The following is a 23,518-nucleotide window of genomic DNA, read 5'->3' as shown; positions in this document are numbered from 1 at the left end:
CTCCCCACAAACAGCCAAAACTGTTTCATTTCCAGGTTCATGGTGACACAGCAAATCAGAGAAAAAACCCTCACATAACCTCGTAAAACATGAGCAAGAAATAATCTGAACTTTTTTAAAAACTTCATCTCTCTTGTGTTCATCAGTTTGTTGAAATGCTTCAGTTTTGTCTATAGAATGGAAATTATTTTGGATTATTGGGATTTTTTTTTAATATACCAACTTGTTGAAAACAAGCCCAGTTTGTCCCCCCACCCCCCACAAAAAAAAAAAAGAAATATCTGGCAACATTGATAAATAATAAAATAAAAAAAAAGAAAGAAAAAGCTGAGCAATTAATTCATCTAAGAAGCAGCATAATGTGGGGGTCAGGGCGATGCCCATTCACAGCAGGACTCCTTTGTGAAAAGAAATCATGCTGGGGAAAAAAAGGGTTTTAAAATGTGTAATATAGAGAATTCCATTAATTATTTAAGCTTTATTGCAGAAGCTAAAGTGCAAATGAACAGTTATGGGCTGCAGAGACGGACCAGATAATCCAAACGAAAAGCCTCCAACAACTAAATGACTTATGTCACCTTATTGCCTGTGGATCCTAATTAATGCTTAAGTCCTATAATGTCAAACACTTTCAGAAGTCCTGTTTTCGACAAAAAAAAACTAACTTAAAAAGAAAATGACTGCATATGCAGTGTGGGTAATTGAGACACAATGTGGCAGGAAACAACACCACACTGTCACTTCTGCAAGACAGTTTTCAGTAGTTTGACCTAAAACAAATGAAATTCGGAACAAGCCTCCTACTGGAAGCTTAAAACGCACAAAAAAAGGAGACCATACAATGTTACACAACAAAAACACATGCACAGGCATTCAGAGTGCCACAAAATTGCTTTATTCATTTGTTGAGTATCAATAAACCTTTATATTCATAAAGCAAATAATCTGTATATGCAATAAGTACTTGAATTATTCGATGTAGCCAGAATTAAGGAAAACTGCCAGGATTTGAGGAGTGTTGTGGTTATCAAGCTTACAGAGTGTTAGGGGCACGAATAACAAGCTAAAGTTTTAGTCGATGCACCTGCACAAAGTTACCTAGGCGACTCCATCCCGTCTGTTATTATAAGAATCTATTCTTGTCATAATGATGTGTTGCCCCAGGATAAATCCCGTGGACCATGGCTTACAGGGAGCTGAAATAATGCGCGTGGGCAAACACATGTTTAACATAATGAAACAACTGATATGACATTTACAGGGACACACCAGACATATTAAACTCCCCACCTCAGCACCAGAAACAATGAGGATCATCTCCCCCCCGTCTGATTGTCAACATTTTCCTTTGTGCTTTTTTCCTTCACAGGAGGGTCGTGGCTACGAGTTAAATAATTATTTGTTTGGACACATGGAAAAATAGTTCTGTGGTACGAAGGCTTCCCCAACTAATTCTTGTCACAGTGTGTGAGAGAAGGCAGCGGAACGCAAAGTGCTCGCCGCCTCCCCCGTCTGCCTGAGGAGAAGCCACAGACGGAGACGAGACAACTTCTCGTGGCATAAGACCTGAATCATCCGCAGTCGTCGAGAGATGTCCCGAGTCCTCGTCGCGCCTCCACATTTTGTGCTCAGAGGTGCAGCATCGAGAGAGAGAGAGAGAGCTCACTGTGTCGTGATCGCCACGCGAGCTGGACTTTTTCTCATTCCTGAGCAAAGTGTCTGTCTCAGTTTAGGAGTCCTGTCTTTTATGTTTTTGCATGTCTTTGAAGGAAGCCAGACCTTTTTTTTTTTTTTTAATAAATTTTTTTGGTAGTTGGGCTGGATTTATCGCCATGTAGGTGAAAAATAAATAGCTTTTAGCAGTTTCAGGCTGCCAAAAAAAATACAAGAGCCAACAATCACAGCCTTATCCTTCAGTCTTGCGTGAGCATCTCCCTCCAGTTGAAACTGTGATTGGGTCCATGTGTCAGAGGCAAGATGGGTGGGTCCACCAGCTGCCACACCCCGGTCTCTCCCATTTCTTCACAGGCACAAAAACCCAAGTAAGGAATCTGCACACAAAGGAGACAGATGTTTATCAAAGAAAAGGAGGAGAAGAAGAAAAAAAAAAACGGGAGTGGGAATGAGTGGAGAGGATGCAGAGAGCTGGAACTAAAAGCGGGGAACTGACTTTTCGGACAACTTGGACAAAGTCCTTGGAGTTTTGGGGGGTGAGGCCTTGTATCTGGCGAGTGCAAGCCTCCAGAGAGGAAGCATGGGCCACGATCAGGACCGTGTTTCCTGTGTGAAAGAGGTAGAAGTCATAGAACTACATTCCACAGATACCACTGGCTGACTTCGCTGTTTATGGACTCGGCAGTTGATAACAGGCAGCTTGTTTAACACGCGTTTGTTTTTTCTGTGCAGGGACAAAATGGGAGCGACAAAAAATATGAATTCCTTTGTAACAATAACACCGTTAGTCTAATACTCCCAACTGTTTATTTTCCATTTTATTAGTTCATGTATAATGTTCCCAAAGATTAAAACAAAAATTACACATCAAGGAACTTAAGAGGCCGTTTAAATTTTTGGAGCCTCGTACAACTAAAACCAGATATATATATTTCCACTTGTACTTTACCCAGGTTTTTGCACTCTGTCAAGATCTCTCGGGTCACTTGGAAGCTCCTGCTGATGTACGTGTCGTAGGACTCCGACACCGCCAACTTACTAATGGAAATATGAGGTCTGGAGCCGGAAACATCCAAAACAAAATGTGTTATAAACAGCGACGCCACAGACGGAAGTTTAAAGCTGCTGCAGTGACGTTGCCGCTGCGCACCTGTACGTTGTGTCCACGCTCAGGTTCGCTGCAGCCAGATCAGCGAGGGGGATCCAGGTGGGTAAACATGTGCCCGAAACCCACTTCGTCCATTCAAACAATCCAGGCTCCACACGGATTTTGACCTTTCCCTCCAGCTGGAGACCTGCCACAGTCAGACAGAAAGAAAAAGAGAACTCTTTCAGAATCACCATCTAGTGACACAACACTTTATCTTGTCTCTAAAGTCTTTGCACAAGCAAGCATAACTTTCTGTTTGTTTTATTGTTATTAAATGTGATGATGTTTTTTTTTTTTTTATCTTTCTCTGCTTTTATTCGCCTTTCTAACTGCTCGAAAGAAAACATGTTTGTTAAGTACTTTAAATTACATTGATGCCGACATATGCAATAATACAATATAATTCATAATTATCCAATCTTGGAAAGGGATAAAGCAGTATAGAAGATGGATTGACGGCGTTCTAAGTCAGATACACAATTATACCCAATGGCAACGTGATTGGACACTGTGGTCCAAGTACTGATGAAACCTGGGTGCTCTTACCCTGCACAATGTGCTGAGCAGTCTGGACGCACCGGAGGGAAGGAGAACAGTAAACAAAGTCTATTGTCGTGTGGCTTTCCAACAGAGCTTCACCTGAGATGGAGGAGAACACACAAAGTGGGTAAACTGGCAAAAGAAACGGCACCCGGATCTGCATCTTGTGAAATGCACTGACCCACAAGCCGGGCCTGGGTGGAGCCAAACACAGTAATCGGACAATCTTTATCATAGTCCCGGTGGCCTCCGCTTCTCCCTGGTAGGCTGGGTGGCATGTTGAGATTAGAGCGAACGTATCGGCCTGCACAATGCAAGATGAGAATCTCAGCACGGGAAATAGTATTAAGTTAGAACTGCTGAATGAGGTTTAGAGCATGAGGATGTAAAATCTTTCCAAACCTTTGGAGTCAAAGCACTGAGTGATCCAGTGTTTGCCGAACACAACATCCATCCTCTCGCCATGTCGGCACACGAAGAGCCGCATCCTGGACAGGGACGGCTGATTAGCCGACTTTGATACCTGAAATTAAGTTGTTATTATAAACAGTGAGACGTCAAGGAGAATTTGAACAGACTTCCACTAACAAACTTAATGGGACTTTGGTGCTCTTCTAACATCAACATGCCCGACGAACAGCTTCAGGTCGCACCTGCATCGGAGGACAGAGGCCAGGCAGACTTGGGGGATCCATAAGACTGTCAAGTAGACTGTCATTCAGCTGTCCATCAAACAACAGCCCGCCCACGGAGCTGGCAGAGTTTGATGGGGAGGCACAGTTGAGAAGAGAGTGCGATCTGAGGATCAAGCAAACACAAAGAGCTCAACATTAATCATACATATTAGTGATGCCTTTTTATGTCTTTGTATATAGTCTTCAACTGTCATTACAGATACACGCATGTTTTTTCTTAACAGCTCATTGTTGATTTTAACTCGTCTCAATAGACTAAATGCTCAGTTGGTAGAGTGGATCACCCGTCTATTAAAATGTTAGTGGAATGAACATTTGCTCCCAATGGATGGACTGAGCGCCGTGCGCTGCAAAATCAGAAGAAAAGTGTCTTTTCTTTTCAATTTCAATCATTTTTATGTATTGAATTCATATTAACATTTATAGATGCAATTCTGTGCACAATTTATCATGTCTGCTGTCATCATTGCTCACCGAGAAATGCAAATGTAAAATACAAAGCCATTACCGTGTGCACGTGAGGCACTTGTCCCATTTTGACGGATTTTGTCGTGTCAAACAACCAGTGAGTCGTTAAGTGATTTCTGATATCTGCGTTTTTCCTTCCTTACCCATGGACGACCCACGTGTCGGACTCATCGGCACGGCTGACGTAGTTCTCAGGCAGGAGGCCGGACAGCCCCGTGCCCAGAGACGTGCCGTACACCCAGCCCTCACTGGCAGTGGTTTGCTCCACCGGAGACGTGAAGATGAAGTCACCTTGCACCAGCTCCAGCTCGTCGTCATTCTGAGGCACATACGGGTACATGACTTGCAGTGTCTACACGGGGCAGAAGGGGCGAAAGGCATCAGGACAACAGCCATCGATTCAGCATCAATTCAGGAGGTAAAAACCGGCTTGGTAAAGGAGACGCTACCTCATGGTTAGCAAACCGAATGTCCCTGGAGAAGAGCACAGCCAGCCAGTCGCAGCCTGAAGACACATCCACGGCTTTGGCTAATTTCTCCAAAACTGGAAAGTGACTGGCTTGGAAGTGATACGCCAAAGTCACATGAAGTTGTTTCTTATGGGGCTCGACGTGAACGTCTGAACAGAAGACAAGAAAGACCTGCACATAAACGCACTGGTATGATAAGCCATGTCGCTGAAGAAGGGTCCATTCTAGTTAACTGAATGACAAGAATTGTGTTCATCATCTCATCTTACACTCGCTGTAATACGTAGTCAATAAAAATGTATCTCTGCTTTGTAGGAGTGTTTCCATTTCCTGAAGATTTTGTTGTGGTTATGAGAAGTAAAGTGGCTACAAAAAAAAAAAAAAAAAAGGCTGTGCGTCATCCTCAAACACACACCTCTTAGCTACAACCTACACACTGCATACAACAGCCTGTTGTGTTTGTTGTGGTTCTATCCAAACAAAGGACAGAGTGAACTCAGACCTGCTTTGGCGGCTGCTTCTGTGGCGAAATCAGCCGCAAAACTCTTCAGGACCTCGGCCATCTGCTCCTCCACAAAGAGGCCCATGAAGGTTGAGGAGATGTAGAGCTCCAGGGGCAGGGGCATGGGGATGCGACCCTTCCACTTGGCCACAGTGGACTGGAGAGCATCAGTCAGAGCCTCCACCTTCCCGTCAGCGCACTGAGCATGGAGGAGGCAACAGTGAGTTCTCATGCTACACACCATGGACGCGTCAGCGGATGTTTTGTGACGCATGCGACATTGGCAAACACAAACATTAATATGAGTATGTTGCTTTCTCTTTAGTGCACATGTAAGTTAGACGCTATACAATAGATTTTCTGTCGTGACACACCCAACCTTGAGTGTAGTGTTCAGCACTCTCAGCTCACAGCGGGGGGGCTTCCAGTTCAAGTCTGATAAGAGGTCTTTCCAAGTACATCTTCTTATGCATGTATGGCTTTTCACCAGGTACTCTTGATTCCTCCCTCAGTCCATAAACAGGAGTATAAATCTAATGGGTAACTGTAAATTGCCCTTAGATGCAAATGAAGCATCTGTGATTGCCCTGTGATGGACTGTGGACCTGTCCGTAGAGCATCATGCCTTTATGTATGTTCAACTGGGATCGGCTCCAGCATCCAACAACAAGCAAGATGGTACGGCCGTGGGGTGGGTCTTTTAAACCTGTGGTCTTCCTGATTGCTGTCAGCATCCTCTGCTTTTTACCTTCCAAGTCACGCTAAGGGTGTGAGACTGGCAAATGTGTTTTCTTAACTTACTGTTCAGTCAGCTGATGTTTTTTTCTTAAACCCGTACTTTGGCTCTCATTAAGTCTTTTGATTGCACATCATTCAGCTTAAAGCAGCCAAACGCAAAACTCTCCAAGATTACAAGTAAGCACAAACAGTGACTGGAAGCATCTCAAACAACTCAGATAACTTGGTAACAAAGCCAACATTAATATTATATATTACATTATACTTTTTCGTTTGCACATATAATTTTGTAAATTTTTTAATAGGTGTAACTGTCCAATGGATGTAATATCTCAGATCTGATGACTCTTACTGTACACAGTGTCACAGTGACGTGTATTCAAAGCAATAATGTGACTGCTGCTGCATGAGTAATGTCAACACAAAGACAGACGGCTGGGACTGACCATGAAGAACTGGCAGAGGGTGATGTGGGGGAAGATGTTGTGTGCCTTGTTCTTGCCACAGGAGAGGCGGGACTGCTTCCAAAAGTGTGAGAGCTGCTGGAGCAGCGACCCACTGGGCCGCAGGTACAACACATACTCTCTGGGCAGAGGGTCGTCCAAGAAAGGGTCGTCCACATGGGAGAAGAGCCTGAGGCCACAAGGGTGGGAGGAAGGGGGAAGAAAAAAAAAAGAGAAATGAGGAGAATTAGGAGGCGACAGAAGCGGTCACATCCAGCAGAGGGCAGCACTGCTGTAACAGCACAGTGACACATCAGTATAATATTGAATTAGGTCATGAGATGTTTCTGTTTGATGGCCTGTTAAAGATTAATAACTCTGTGTGTGTGTGTGTGTGTGTGTGTGTGTGTGTGTGTGTGTGTGTGTGTGTGTGTGTGTGTGTGTGTGTGTGTGTGTGTGTGTGTGTGTGTGTGTGTTGCTCTCACCAGTCACAAGCTGCCTGCACGTTTTTGCCTCCTGTGGAAACAAGAGCTTTCAAGCTGCAGAGACAAAGAGAAAGAGGAGCTCAGAGCAACGTCCCAATAATCAATATCTTCTCTTCCGGAGTGTATTTGTGAGGAAGAGGTTGCTTTGCCTCCGCCACGTGACAATGAACCAACAGAACACATCCGGAGAGAGCAGTAAAATGACAACAAGCACATCATAAATTATAGCAGAAGCTCATTAATCAAGCTGGAGGGTGAACAGCAATTTAAATTATCTCCTCAGAGGTGAAAATGTTGAAAACAGTCTGCTTCTATGATTGATCAAGTGTGTTTACCCACTCAAACATGCAAATCCCTGTATTCAGCATGCACTGGGGCTGAAACTCAGAGTGAATCCGAATCCGACATCAGCTTACAAGCTGCAACAATATGAAACCGCCAAATGTCCCAATATTGTGATGGGCTGTTTGTGGTAGGTGGAATAACAGTTTCTGTTCAACCTTAAAAGAAAAAAGGGACCGTCACTTTGTACAGCTACCAGATGAATCTGTGTCATTTCATAGAGTTCTTAGGACTTTTTTTTTTTTTTTTTTTTCCTGAAACAAGATGAAGCTGATTGCATGATTACTCTTGAGTGCTAAAAAAAAATCTCATTAGGCTCTTTTTTATCTACTTGCAGGCTGCCTCTGAAGGGATTTGAGAGGCTCTCTGCAGCTTTAAGACACAGAGTATCTGTGACTGTTTGAATGATGAAGCTTCTCAGTGACACCATCTCCGGCGTGACACACCGATCTGACACACTTACAGCCTCGTCTGCGACGATCTGGCACACATTAGCACAACGTTTCCACTTAATATTCCAAAATGAGTGTGTAACAGTAGAAGGGTGAGGCTGTACGATGTTGGTTAAACATGCGACCACGTTGTTGGGCACTGCGATCGTGACTTACATTGAAGTACATGATATTGATTTTTTTTTGCTTTGGGACTTATACTCACAAATAACAGTGCTCTTTCTCTGCGTCGACCCAATTTCAACCACATGTTACAGCGCCATGATAGTTTTAGGCACTTTGTTCATGTTCTTGTTTTCAGAGCATGAAAACAACATAAAGTGATGTTTGAATGTGTCTGATCCATTATGTCCATCAATAAATAACTACTTTGTTCATCGGGGAGCAACAGATGATGGTGGTTACTCTAATTGACAGGAAATAACAGTAAAAAGGCCTATTTTAAATCCCAATAACTGAACTCTGCTTTCAGATAAGTTTAATTTAAGAACGGCCAATGGAAATGGATGGTATACATATTGACATAGAACCATTGTTCAAATGGAATTGATCATCAGTCACAACAAAGGGAGCAAAATGCCACGAGTACCTTCCAGCCAATCACTGTTAAGATCAGGAAACAAAACCTGCTGATTGTTTGGGACTTAAAATCGCCCCGAAGCACAAACTAACCAGGGATTTCCTCACTGTGGGGTGAGACTGCTAACCACTGCACCACCATGCATGTGTTTCATTTAATTATCAAAAGGCAACATTGAATAAATGCGCAAGAAAGAAAAAAAAAATCAATGATCTCATTACAGCTCAATTAGCTTCTGTCCAGTTTAAGAAAAACAACAACATAAAGCCCCGTTCACTACATTGGAAAAACAAACTCTTGAACTAAAAGGGATGGTTGTGCCATCCTGGAAAGAGCGCTCTACTTGTCACTGCCCTGAATGCCCATTTACATGAAGTGAAAATAGCAATTTACTGATATAACTGAACAAGTGTTGTCTTCTGTGCCACTAAACTCCATCGACGCGACGACGTTGGACGCGTTTGCAGCGTCTCTGTGTCTGACAGCACTGACAGCCTTCGTTGTGCCGCTCTGGTGTTCGAATTCAATGAGCTATTTTTACATTTGTCCCACTGAGAGGGTCCTAGATACGGCAAAGTCCACCACCCCCAGGGCGGCGTGCCCTGGCAGAGCGCAGCGTGCAGGAATCAGGATGGCGACGCCAGGCCTACAGGAGCGTAACAGATGGCTCACACACATCCACCACAGCGTGTGCGCAGACACTTGAATCCAACACCAGCTCCAAAGACAATCCAAACCTGGATTAATGTCTCCTGTGCATTCATGCGAACAGGCTTACAACAGAAAGATTACAGACTTTACCTAATTTATCCCTTTTTTTCTTTTTCTTTTTTCCTTCGCAGTATGACGCACCCCTGCATGTGGAAGGCTTAAGACGGAGAGTCATCTGTTGGCTGCCTACATCTTATTCAAAGATTCCACCTGGTGCTGCGCGGAGGAGGAAGAGAAGGGGATTTTCTCTCTGAAGGAACGACGGGATTACATGCAGATGTGACCGAGACGTCACAAAATCCAATCTGGGAGAGAACATTGAATTGCTTGCTTCTCAACTTGGTGGTATTTTATGACAGTGAACGTTTGTGAACGTGAAATAATAACGTCTCACCGCACAGCCCTCAAGGAAATCCACACAAAATGCAGCACTATTTAAAAAAAAAAACTGGTACTTTTTGGGTTTCAGAAATGCATTAATACACTATTTTATCTACAAGAAATATTATAGAACAGAGCTTGAAAAAATGTGCTTGTTGGGCTTCTTGTTTATGAAAGTATGACTCTTCAGTGCTATTCAGTAATTCTCTCAAATGTATTGCAAAAGGCAGGCTTTAAACTGTAAACAGCAGCTGTGGCTCCATCCATCCACCCATGCTTTATCCAGACAGGGGTCATGGTGGGCTGGAGCCAATCCCAGCTGATATGTGGTGAAGGGCAGGGGACGGCCTGGATGGGTCACCAGTTCATTGCAGAGAGAAACAGACATTCACTCTCCATGTGGAAGAGGCGTTCAACATCTGAAAGCTGTCAGAGCATGAATACACATTAGTGGACAGTGGGGGAATATACGCTACTCTTCCTTCTATGGTTTCCAGTGCCGGTTTTGAAAATGGCTTTGTGCACATTTGCAAAGACAAAAAGTGTAAAAACAGGACTGACATCCAGACCTGTATAACTGAAACTGCCTTACGAGCAAATCCTATCCTTACTATCTTGATCATAGTGTCATTGGGTGGAAAAATGGCCTAGAACAGGCCTCTTTTATAACCAAGCGTGATATTTCCTCCGAACCAATGGACATAGTTGGAAGCCACAATAGAAACTTCCCCTGTCAGGGTTCACGTTTGGTCTCTGATTTTCTATGTCTGTCTCTCGTTTCAGGCTCCTTGACTTCCCCTCTTGTGTCTGATCGCTGCTCCCCGCCCTGAGTGTGTGATCATTTGCACCTGGTGCCTTTAGTATACTAAGGACTTGTCTTGTGTGCTCTGGTTGTCGGTTTATCTGTGGCCACGTTTATACCCAACTGGGTATTTGAAAAAAACTGTGATATTTCTTTGCGTTTGGGCTGCGCATTTACACATAAACGCAGCTACAAACGCTGATTCCTGAAAATCTCCGGCCACAGTGGATATCTGGATAAACTCGTGCCTCCAATTGCATCTAAAGGGGGGGTAGGCGGATATTTACATCACAATTCGTGACGTTGTGTTTTTTTCCCAGGATTCTAATTGGCGATCATGGCTTCATGCTTCTCGTTACACTGCCCCCTACAGGTTTGGCATGCTCATGGGAGCTCTGAACCAGGTGTATGTGCGGGTCTGTGTCAATGAAGATTTTTTTTGTAAACATAGAGGGAGAAATATACATTTTTGTTTATGGAGAATAAAATGAGTTTATTTCATGTGGTGTCAGGCATCTCTGTGTCCACCTCTCTATACCCACCCTGTGAGTGTATAACAAGACTGTGGGTCCCACAGTGGTTACTGGTTGGCTAACACGCTCTCGCTTCACAATGAGAACATGTCAGGTTCAAGTCATGGAGTTTGCAAGTTCTCCCTGTTCGTGTGTGGGTTTTATGTCCATGTACTCCTGTGGTTTTCCTCCCACAGTCCAAAAACACTTGAGGCCGATAAATGACTGTGAACTGGCTGTAGGTGTGAGTGCGAGTGATGGTCTGTCGCTCTGTGTTTTCCCCCGTGATGGATGTGCTGTCCACGTGTACCCTGTGGCCCCGATTTGGATAAAGCCGTATAAAAGAGGGATGATTAATGAGTGGATGGAAAAGCCACAGTCAATGTGCCATCTGTGAAATCAAACAACTTCAATTAAGAACTGTTGACATTTTGTTGCCGTTTCCAGGCCACCAGGTCTTTCAACATTACTTTCTGGATGGTGTTTGCCAATTCCTCTCCACGTGTCCAACATATCGGTAAAGTCAACATAAGTGACAGTGAAGGCAAGTTCGTCTGTAGATACATTATTGATACATTATTTATTTCATTTCTGTCACATCGAACTGCAAGAAAATGGCTTATTTGAAGGATTGGGCCATTGTAGACCTCTGGCCTGCATAAATCAACTCTTCCTAAATCAATTCCACCATGAGACAGAAAAGAAAGTTTCTTCAAGAATGTTTGCATGAAACATTTCTTAACTGCTGACAAGCCCTTTCACTTTCTCTACTCAGTTGTAACAACTAACTTGTTTAATCTCGTCTTTGATGGTATTTTGTTTTTTGCACATTTAATGAAGTGTCAAAAGGCACCACTTGTACACCGGTACAGTGGTGGCAGACTCAAACACAAGTATTGCATTTTGATGACAGAACGCTTGTTAGTAGATAACAGAAATCCAAGGTCATGATCCTGCAGCTCCAGAGGAGCTGAAGCAGTAAAATATTCCAAGCGATTAAACCACAGTGTTGGCAGGACTGTAATCAGTAATTTGGCTGCAAGTTTCCAAGAAAAGAGCGAACCATAATCACAGAGGAAAATGTCACGGATCAGTGAGACAATTAAAAAGGTTTGGTTACGTTACACATATAAACAGTAATAATCATCTTTGGGTTGATGCGTCGTTATATTTAAGATATGATGTGACTCCTGAAGTCAGGTAGGATTTGCATCTGTCGTACGAAATTGAGAAAAATCTTAAATCTCCTACATGTAGAACTTCAAGAGCACTCTTTCAATCAATTTGTTAAATGAACTTTTCCACTGGAATTAATTGGAGTCCCAAAAGTACAACATGAAGATGCTAACGGCCAGTCATCAAATGCATTCTGGGAAAGCAACATTGTTGTTTAATGACGGGGGACCCAGCCCTGACTTGAACCGCCAGAGCGCTTGGACACAACTTTGTACACGTATCTTATCAGATGTGTACTTTTAAGTAAATTAAACAAACAAACAAAAAAAAAAGCTATATCAACCAGCAGAATCGTCATAACCAGTTACTCCAGTAGCCATTTACCGTTATGGAAATAAATAATTGTGAGGAAAGCTGGACGACACCTGCAACAAACCCTCCTCCATTCCTCTGTTTATGCCATCTCCCCTCTGCGTCTTTGTTTTTTTTTTGTTTGTTTGTTTCAAACAACTTTTGATTTGCTTTTGCGGCAGTGAATACTTTTCCCATCTGTCCCACCACAGCCGAAACGCTTGTCCTCAATAACAGCCTCAAGTTTGCTCTTAGCAAGAAGTGAGCAAGTTATTTATAAACTGCATTTCCTCTTCACAGCTTGACGAAGATGAGAAAGATTAGAGAAAGTGATGGCGAGGACTCACGCCAGATAAGGACTGACTTCAAACTAATGGTGGAAGCGACAGTGACCATTATTAGGCGGGAGCTTTTAGTTTGTTTGCACATGCACCACTGCTGCAGGCTATATTGGAGACGGCCGTCCATTTCACCCACATATGGAGCGCACGTTCAGTTCCTGTTTCCACATCTAAGCCCGCTGCAGATTAAACGTTCTGGCTGCCTGATGCATGTTTAAACAGCAGTGTTTTTTTTTGGGGGGGGGGGGGGTTGTTGTGTATGTAAACATTCTCCGCTCTGTTTACTGCCGCGAACTCGGACAATTTCCAGACTGCTTGGAGAAACTTAATAAGAGCATCTAGAATTAAACCAAAACTATGTCACCCGTGTACACACAGGCAACAGCCCTCGCAGCTCGATGCTCCCCAGAGCCCCTCCCCGCCTCAGCTCTCAAGGCGAATCAACATTTCCTGTTTACAAGCCAATGGCGAGCACACATCTCAAACCACCAATCACACCAGCCGCCATGAGAGCACCGCTGCTGCGCTACTGCGCCCGAAGGAGATCGCGCGTCAGCCCTCCACGTTGTGAGCCCATAATGAGACGTGTGAGGCTTCATGCACACCGAGCACACCACATTCATATCAGCAACATCTTTACTGAAAGATGCTCTAATTAAGATATTTTTTAAGGCATTCAGGGCCACCAGAAAAAAATAATAGAAAAAAAATAGAAGTTGTGTATAATTAGGGGAGTGTGGGTTTGAAGAGGAGTAGTTGATGACTTCTGGGAAACACACTTCTTCAATTTCTCAGGGTTTAGATGAGAAAACTTCCTTTCAAGCTGACGAGGCAAAGTAGCAGCGGCATTGCCGCTCTGACAAAGACTTCTGTGTACTTCTCACTTCATTATTTCTGGATGAAAAAAGGCTGTGAAGTCTGCGAGGTCAGACAGCATGCGGTCGGAGACCGACGCCGGTGAACGAACTAGTCAGCGGCGATCACAGTGTCCACTTGTGCTCATCAAGCTGATCAGGTGGAGCAAGTGACGAGGAGGAACGACGGCGGGTTTTGAAGTGAAGTGCATTGTCTGAGTCCGAGTGGTATTTTTAGTGCGTTGTGACGTCAGCGAAAGCAAGTCAAAGTGCACAGAGCAAATGTTTCACTGAGAATACGCGGCATTGTGCCAGAACTGTGATGCATCACACAGCCCTCCTCAAAGACCCGCGATGTGTCATCTGAAAGCGGAGCGCCGAGCGAGTGATTGAGAGCTGCAGACAGCGCTCCGATCACCACTGTTTGTTTCAAATCAGCTCTTCAACTCAGTTTGCAGATGCAGACAAAGAGGAAATTAAAAAAAAAAAGAAATTGAAATAAAAATCAAGTCCTCAAGACTTTCTATTTGTCTCATCAACAGCATGGAGAAAGTGCGCAACATGCAGAGTTTCTGCCTGCGAACTAAACTTTTCCAAGTCTGCTGAAGACACGTAATTCTCCTGCTTCAGCCACCCTCGAACTTGTGTCTCAAAAGAGCGCTCTGTAAAGGTCACAAGCCACTTCCGGAAATGGGCGACTTCCTCTTGGCTGTCTTTAATACAAGCTCAGTTTGTTCTTCGCTGCATGCGCAAACTCGCAAAGAGTCATGTCGACGTGACGTTCCGACTCTCGAGTTGTGCTTCGCTTTTTGGTTTTTCTTTTTTTGGTGGAGTCCCCACATGAACCACGGCCATTTCTCACTTTGCGTTCATGCACGGCGGCGGAGTTATACGTGCAGCTGCTTCGGTAAAAGCAAGTGGTGAGAAAGTCATGTAAGGAGGTAGAAGAGCAGGATCCCACAGTCAGCATGCACACTGACTTCCTGCTCAGTCTCACACGCACAAAGCTTCAGTCAGGCTCAGAGAAAGAAAAAAAACAAAAAACAAAACTGGATTCATTAAACGTAATCTTTATCGGAGCGTTACGATTCACAGACCTCCGTCATGTTTTTGTTTGTGAAGCCTGATGAAAAAGAAGGTTTGTGTTTTATTAACTCGTGCTCGGGCTCCAGCCGCAATAAGGACGCAATCAAATTTGCAGTAAACTCAATTCATTATAAACTCCGAATACCTCTACACTCACAGGACACTTTTGAGAAATTTATGAAGCAAAACGGCCAAATATTTGATTTCTGTTTTAGCAACCCCACGTTGTAGATCTTTGACTTTAGGCCCATTAACTGCAGGAGAAAACGAGCCGATGTGTATTTTCTGTGGTTCAAGCAGTGAGTTATGACTGCGATCGGTTGAAAACTTCACTCACACTCCGTCTCACTGGGTTTCAGTCGTGATTAATGACTCTAATAAAAGCTAAGCGACTCATTAACAATAAGGACGTGGCATGTGTTTTTCCTCTGTTTACACATAGAAGTGAAATACCAATTAAATGTTTATGATTTCGACGGCAAAGAGCATACAGCGACGTAGACATAAATTAGTTCGAGCAAGTGACCGCGGTAATGATTAATCAAAGAAATGTTAATAACACACTGTAACGCCTCTTCTAGAGTGTGAATCTTCTGAACACTGCTGCAACGCTAAAAGAAAGTCACCGTACCACTGAATGTTAAACTATTTCATGTAAAAATGGTTTGATATCTAGTTCATGGATTGTCAAGATGTTTCCCCCAAAGCTTTAACGGAAAACATCCAAATTACTATTTGCAAATGTAGGAAAATTATCTGCGGAATTGAACAAACATACATTTTTGATTCAACATTGTTATGGAGGGAATAGTGTTCACCTTGGAAAACCATTGCACATAAGGAAACTGAACATTTGCATGTAGAAGAGAAAACTGTTGGGGTATCAGTCAGGAAATTAAAGCTTGGCCACTTTTAATGTCTTTTTTTGTCTTTTAATGGCACATTGAGGTCAAGCGCACTTTTATTGTACTTAAGAATAACAGAGACGAGTCATTGACTTTAGAAAAGCCACATCAACAATTTGTTTTGTTTCTAAAATTGTTCGCCGAAATTAAAAAAAAGCAAGGAAGTCTTTGATCCTAGCGGAAAAAGGAAAATATTTGCGGAGGGAAGCCAAAAACACCAGACACTAGTTAATCCAATGTTAAAATATCCCAAAAAAAAAAAACCTTCTTGTGATACATGTTGAGATAAGTTCACTTGTATTATTTGGAAACCACATTCGACATGTATCAAGGTGTTTGGCGCCAGTGAATGTTATTTCTCTTTAAGCAGCCATTAGACATCCAGGGCTACGTTATGGTGCGAGCAATCACCCCCGCACATTTCTCAAAAAACTCTTTATCTTATAAGAATCTTACCTCTTAGCAACGGACGACGTCATGACAACGTCAGAACGTCTCTTCAAAGCATCTGCTCTGTTTACACAATCGTGGCGTGGCAATAAATAAAAGACATTCAAAAATCTCCCTCGAACGTCAAATTTCAGTTCTGCTACATTTTTATTCTTGACTTCTTCTTTCATTTGCACTTTACTAACATAGCACAGTCTGCTGCTTCAGGATTCTCAGAGCACTATCGGTCAAATGACTCACACACAGCGAGGGCGAGGGCTGCCAATGGGCCTTTGGGAGGAACTCGCCTTGCCCAAATTACACTTGGGGGATGGGGATTTGAACCGCCAACCTTGGGATTGGGACCCGAACCATCCAAACAATTATTGCCCTGCGAGTAGCTAAACTCAGCAAAGCAGCACAAGACAAATTTTCTCTGAATCTGTAACCTGACTCATGTCCAAATATCCTGCATCGTACTCAAATGCGTATCTATTTTAGCTTCTCCTTCTTTTTTTTTTCCTACATGCACTTCGAGGCAGGGTGACATGGCTGACTTGACGAAGCCACAGACATGCTGTCTGTTTATTTTTAGTTTTGGTGAAGTTCTTCATAAAAAAGAAAAATAATCCAAAACGAAGGGATAAAATCAGCTCTTCCCTTCTGCAAAATATCAATAACTGTGCTTTAATCGGCTTAAAATGCAGGTTCGGTGTTCAGGTGGCCATTAAAGAAATCTCCTCCGGGAAATGCGTATTGCTTTAAGTTGTGGGCTTCCACCTCGCCGGGTCATTTTGGCAACAAGCGAGACATTTAGCTCAGTGATGACAAAGAAAATCCTGAAACACGCACGGGCGATAGGACCCAGAACATTTTGGAACTTTAAACATACTGATATGACTTGTGACAGTGACAATAAAGATATATATATAAAAAATAAAAAAAAAGGTTGAAATTTAAAGAGCTTTAAATACAATGAGATGGTAATGTTTAACCAGACACAAGGATGTACTTCACAGACTAGTCAGACAGCATATTGTCTAAATGAAAGGTGTAATAGCAGGAAGTATCCAGGTGTGAAAGACCCTCGAAGGCCAAATATAAATCACCATCAAGTCCAGCCATGCCTGTAATTCTCCGTGCAGGAACTGGTTCAGTGGGGCTTGGGCTACACGAGCAAAGCTCTGCAGCGTTTTATTCTAATGTGGCCGACACCGGTTTGGCACAAAGAGCAGCGAACTGCAAACAGGACCAAACTGTCTTATCTGGTTCTGAGCTGGGTGGCTTTCTCAATCTGCTTCCAGCCGTCAGATATTATCGACACAGGAAGAAGCAGCGCTGCGCCGTCTGTCCTGCTCATCTCCGACGACTCGGATCAATTCCTAGATGAGTCAGCAGAAAAGCCTCTCGCAATTAAAAGAAGTGATATTCACTGTGTGTATCCATGATTCATGTTCTCTATCGCCCGGGGAGGAGAAAAAAAAAAAAAACCTGACATCACAAGAAAATCCTTGTTTTCTGAAGCTGTGATAACTGTCTGGTTTTCTGTTATAATCTTCTTCTACTCCCACCAGAACTGATGAATTATTCTGATAATGCAACATGACCAGAACTTTATTTGGATTTTTATTTCAACTTTGCTCACTTTAAGGTTGTTGTTTTTTTTTTCCCATCGTCTGGAAATGTACCTTTCATGATTCATATTAAAACTCATTTCTCTTAATCTGGCCCTTCACACAGACCCTTAATCCCTCACGCCATCTTTAACAAGCCATTTCGGCTCCAGAGTTTGTGGCTGCCCACTCCCCTGAAATCCCACTTTCTTCTGTTTGTTCAGCTTCCAGGAAATGTTTCTTGCCGACATGCTCTGCCGAATGTTTTTATTTGGACACCAGCCTCATTGTTCTGCTGGATATTGCCTTGGAAAGTCTAGTGCATTATCTCAAACTGGCTGAATGAGAAACTCCTCAGCAAGCCTCCATCGACTCATACGGACCTGATCCAAACTGATTACTGAAATCTAATAATTCGCCACTTGGTTCGATTGGTTGAGGGACGGTTGGGAGTTCACCCCTCGGGATGTCAACCTAAAGTGGGCGAGGTTTAATTCATCCCGTCTGCTCTGTAACACCAGACACAACTCAGATTGTAAAGACTATACACCCTCCTTTTAAAAACAACACATCACACAGTATAATACACACGACTGTTCCTCCACATGTAAAAAAAAAACCCAAAAAAAAAACACCTCAAGTGTGTGTGTTGTTATATACATATATATATAGATATTATTTCTAGCATCGGATTTACAAGCTGTAGCGATGCCCGCTGACATTACGTCAGGCAGGACTGATGGTAAAAAGGACGTTAAAGCATTCAGCCTCATTACAAATTTATCGCCTTGATCAAATCAAAGTGTATCGGCCCGTCATCAATAATGGATGCGAGTCTGCGAATATAACCAAACGCAGTCGCTCATTTCGTCTGCAGCGGTTCATTAGGCAGGAGACGGAGAGCTGCAGTCTGAAAACCATCAAAGCCTGGATGACCTGAGTCGGCTTCACAGATGATGAAAAAGACTTCATTTTGAAGATACTGTCTGTCTGCATGAAAGACGAAAGCCTCTCCGACACTTTGAGCCCATTTAGCGAGTCCCAGATAACTGTCAACAAGCATCACTCCCTTCTCGTCCCTTGTTTTACACGGGGAGACGGTTTTATCTTCTACGATTCAGACGCTGTGACGGGTAATAGATCTGGAAGTTAATCGCTGCACCGAGATTACCGCCGCTGCAGACAAAAGTGAGCTATTTCGGATTTCTTTTGATACCTGGGAGACAATTTGTAGGCACGCCACACACCCAGAGAGGCTTTTGTGCGAGTTGAGGCTCTTGAAATTATAGTGATTCGGATGATGTGGAAGACACTAACCGCTTGGAACAATGAAATGAGACGCCGTGATTATAAACCCCCGCCATCAGGTAGACTGGGCGCAGTGTGCAGGTCGAGGCATACAAACTGAGCTCACCTGCATTTTGACACATAACGACGCCTGAATTCATGTGAAAGGACAATGAGGAAGAAGTTCTGAGATAATTGGTCGGTGTAGTTTTTTTTTTGTGGGTTTTTTTCGCAGCACAGTGGGAGGGTGGTTGGACGTGAAGAAGACCCGGGTACGACTCCAGGCCTTTCTGTGTCGAGCTCGCTTGTTCTCTCTGTGCCTGTGTGAGTCCAGTGTCTTAGCACAATTCATTCTTGCTTAGTGAGTTGGTAGTTCCTCATGAGCCACTGGCAACGTCTGTCATTGTGGCAGCCATAAACATAGTACAAGTACTTCTAACTCAGTGACGTATGAGAATTATTACAATTAATTCAATGACAAATGCAAACTGTATTAAATAAAACCTGAAGTATGTCATTTGATGTTTTACTCTTTGAAATGCAGAGTTAGTCAAAGTAATATCTGATTTAAATGTGGATAAAGTGTATTTTCTCCTCCCATAGCCCGTGAAACCGATACCCTGCTTACTTTCTGCAAGTCAGTCGAACTAAAAAGTTTTTAAAAAGCAGGTGTCCTATAAATATCCCTTCAAATAAGATTTACTGCACCTAAATTACACACTCGCAACCTTAAAAAATATCATTTTGAAGCTAAAATATGATCAACTTGAAAAGTGTTAATATTAGCATTATATTAATCAACAATACAACATCAATAACACAAGTAGGAGCGGTCAGACCAGACATTGTTTTTTTCCCCGTTTTGTTTTGTTTCAATCATAATTACATAATCGGCAGACTACAGTCACAAGCCAACTCGGTTTGCTTCCTGGCAGCTTCTCTGCTCAAGGATGAATGAAAAGTATTGAGAGGAACAGCCAAATGGCCACCGGATGGGATTTTCATTGAAAAGCAGCAAGAGAAATGGTGAATAAAATGCCTGCTTCAGACATCAGTGAGCATCCACTGCCATTTTCATCTTCAGGTCTCAGGAACACAGTCCTAGGAAGACGTGAAGCCATATAACTGGACGTTAATGACATTCCGAGACCCCTCGGCTCAACTGTCCTCGTACGATCAATCAATCCAACTGTTTGGACTTTCAAATTGCTGATTATGTTGGAACAAGTTTCCTGAAGAATCAGATGCAGCATGAAAATGTTTGTTTTTGTCCTGAGAGCCAGTTCACGACAAGAAGGTAACGTTACAGTGATGAACCAGAAGATGTTTATATTTGATGATTCTGAAATCATACGAGGCTCAAGGGTTGTTTTTTTTTTTTTTAAAGCATTTTCCTTTTGCTAATTTGACAAAAGATTTGACCTCTACTGTTCACATATTAGACAAAAGTGTCCACAAAATCCAAACTGAAATAGATTTGAAGTAACTTGTTAAATGGTGAAAAAAAAAATGGCTGAACCTTCAATCCAAACCCTTGAGTTCCCATTGCTCTGGAGCTTTTACAACAGTGACCACCCTAACTTTCCCTCATTAATCTCTATTTAGCCCAAAACATGACAGTGAAACCAAGACCTGAGGCAAACACCGCCTCCCCCCTACCTACATGCAAAATAAAAGCAATCAACATTTCCTTATGCCTGGTGTGGATTTTTATATCCTGCTCCTTGAAGATTAGCAAATCTAATCTTAACAGCCTCAGAATAATGATCTGTAGTCCCAGACGGTTGGGAAACACTGTTTTAGATGAAGCCCCGATCCACGACCAGAGTCAACATCTGGCTGCTCCACAGTCCTGATGCAGTTAGTACACACCGGCTGAAGTACACAGTTAGAAAACATGCGTAAATATGTCACTAAATACTGCACAACCCTGGTGTCAAACATGGACCCAGGAGGAAGAACACCTGAACGGACTCCGCGGGTTACTTGTCAATGTAACGCAGCATGCACAGCTGGACAGATGTGCAGCCTCACTCAGCTGATGATGTTGACGAGGGAAACTTTGACAAACAGAGGAAATTCAGTGTGTGACGATGGAAACCCTGATTCAGAGAACCCCGGGAGTGTGAGTGTGTGTGTGTGTGTGTTGGGACCGCGCAGCTGTTGTTACTCACGCCCTGGTCTTGGGGAAGCCCATGGACAGCAGCACGTCCAGAGTGCTCCCATGTTTGACGGCGTTGGTGCGGTTGTGGCGCTGCCTCCGCGGGGTCACTTTGGCGTACAGGTCGTCTTTAGCTGCCATAATAACTCACTGCCCCATCAGGTCCCGGCGGCTGGCTCTTCTACAGCACGGTCGCTGGCGTTATACGCGGAAGCGCGGTGAGAAACACGAAGCGGCGCAGTGAAGCGAGCATGTTTTGGGGGGTTTGTGTGTGTGAGCAGGATCGAGCTGCCGCCTCCTGACGGCTCGCGCATGAAACCATCAGCAGGGGGCTCGTCCGTGGGAAGTCACTCCTGCTGCCGATCCAACGTCCCCCCGCCGGGTGGACATCACCGGATCGCCGCTCGCACCGCTCGGTGGGAGAAAAAAGGAAATCAGAGGCGACTTAATATGAGCTTCCTTCCAAGGCGATGTGTTATTTATGAATGAGTCCTGACTGAGCGCGAGGAGCTCCAGCCTACTGCGCGGCCCTGCTATTTAAAGGGACAGTACACGATTTAAAACGTACAAGGCTGTGCACTCAAAAGTAACATCCAGAAGTCACAGTGCGTGTACGTGTGTTTAGATGAGGGGGTGGGGGGTTATAACGCATGAGCGACAAGAGTAATCAGATTACTGCAAGCAGGTGGGACCGGACTGTGGAAAATGTTGATCACACTTCCTGTCTGCCAAAGTGGGAGTCAACATTCCGCGCATGCGCAGTGCTAACCGGACATCCACACGCCATCAGTTGCCACAGCAACTCAGTTTATCCCTTATTTCACGTTAATTCGTGCAAATTCCTCTCAATACAGACGTTTATCGTCATAATACGATGGAAATTCGTTATATATTGTCATTATTGGGTTTGAGATATATGTTTTGATCCATCACCTGGCTTGTATCTACTACTTTCCTTCTTTGTGTCTTCCCATGATCAAAGTTGTGTCGAGTTCCAGTCTCACCAGGTTTTTCTGTGTGGAGTTTGCATGGTCTCCCTGCCCTTGTTTGAGTGTACCCTGAGTTCCTCCCACAGTTCTAATAATATACATTTAAGGGTAATTGGTGCCTAAATTGTGATCCATCTTCAGCATGGCCATAAACTATGCAGGAGCCAATCTCTAGGGGAGAACATGTAAACTCCAGGACATCAGCATTTCACCATGTTCAAGATCAAATCCTACAAATTTATTTTTACATTTAGGTGCATGTAATTATCTCATAATTTTCTAGCTGCTCATATTTTGAACTGTCAGACTTGTATTTATTGTCTATGAAGCAATACCATACAGCCATTAAATCACAAGTGTCTGAAACAGTGGGAGAATGGCACTCTCATGTGGCTAAACACAGATATACAATTATTGAAATGTACCATTGTATGAAAAATGATTTCACCGTAGGCAGTTACTATTCCAATTTAATCAGGATCATGATGCAAGTACAATCTAAAAAGCTCTAAATCACGTTTGTTTTTTTGCCCGTTGATTAATCAAATACGACTAGACATCTTTGACTCAGCGCACTTCTGATTATGTTGATCAGTTGTTTCTATGTTGATGTTGAAGGAACAAGTTTGGATATTTAAGAGTGCATGCAGCATTTGATTAATTTGTGTTATGCCATATAGTCTATGCATTTTACTGAAATTGAGGATGACATGCAATGAAATACATTTGTCCAACATCTTTTAGGCTCGGCGCTTAATATGACCAATCATGTCCAAAGGCTATTTGCAAACATATCATGCCACCTACAGCAACCTGTGTACTTCGTATAGGTGCATTTCTAAGATGTTTGGTTACATTTGTCGTTATGAAAATTAAACCATTTCAGTTCAGATTTTTCAATTCATGAAGAGACTCCTAACAGAATCAGGCTTTTGTCATCTGCTTCCCTGATACGTTTAGATAGACAAAACATTCCGTTAACTAATAATAGTCACAATTCAAAGCACTCAGTAGACATGGGCCCAGACCAACTTTTTATTAAATATACAGCAATGTTACAATCATTTCGTCTAAAACTTGTATTAAAAAATAATAATAATATAGACAACATGTTTCCAGATTTCAAAGTTGAACCTAAAAGTTTATACAAAGTCAGGAGATGCGCCCTCTGTCCCAAATAAAGTAGAGGGAGCACAGGACCTGAGTATATTTGTGGATACTTTTCATTAAAAAAGAAGCAAGGCAAATGTAATTTTAGTGTCGAGAGGTAGAAAAGACCATATCAGGATGTGTTCTGTCAATATACTGTGAATAAGTGCCTTTTCAACGTGACTGTAATTAATTGAGGTGCATTCATTTCCAATTAATTTAGTTCTATGCA

The 23,518-nt window shown here is 43.1% G+C and overlaps 1 protein-coding gene across 1 annotated transcript; it reads right to left on the bottom strand.

Moving 5' to 3' along the window:
- Window positions 1-874: 874 nt before the first annotated feature.
- LOC308122043 (ubiquitin-associated and SH3 domain-containing protein B-like) lies at window positions 875-21,890 on the bottom strand. The gene is made up of 14 exons (XM_080483659.1): window positions 21,162-21,890; window positions 7,166-7,219; window positions 6,684-6,870; window positions 5,500-5,698; window positions 4,977-5,146; window positions 4,671-4,879; window positions 4,018-4,162; window positions 3,767-3,887; window positions 3,546-3,668; window positions 3,371-3,463; window positions 2,825-2,969; window positions 2,624-2,730; window positions 2,171-2,280; window positions 875-2,051 (listed from the first exon to the last, which is right to left on the bottom strand). The coding sequence occupies exons 1-14, from the start codon at window positions 21,287-21,289 to the stop codon at window positions 1,914-1,916; spliced, it is 1,929 nt and encodes a 642-aa protein (XP_080339785.1). The 5' UTR covers window positions 21,290-21,890; the 3' UTR covers window positions 875-1,913.
- Between the last annotated feature and the right edge of the window lie 1,628 nt (window positions 21,891-23,518).

The sequence above is a fragment of the Lipophrys pholis genome (genome assembly GCF_963383615.2).
Source record: "Lipophrys pholis genome assembly, chromosome: 16".
NCBI classification, from domain to species: Eukaryota; Metazoa; Chordata; class Actinopteri; order Blenniiformes; family Blenniidae; genus Lipophrys; species Lipophrys pholis.
The sequence above is the reverse complement of the archived record's forward strand: the minus strand, read 5'-3'. Positions and strand labels throughout refer to the sequence as shown.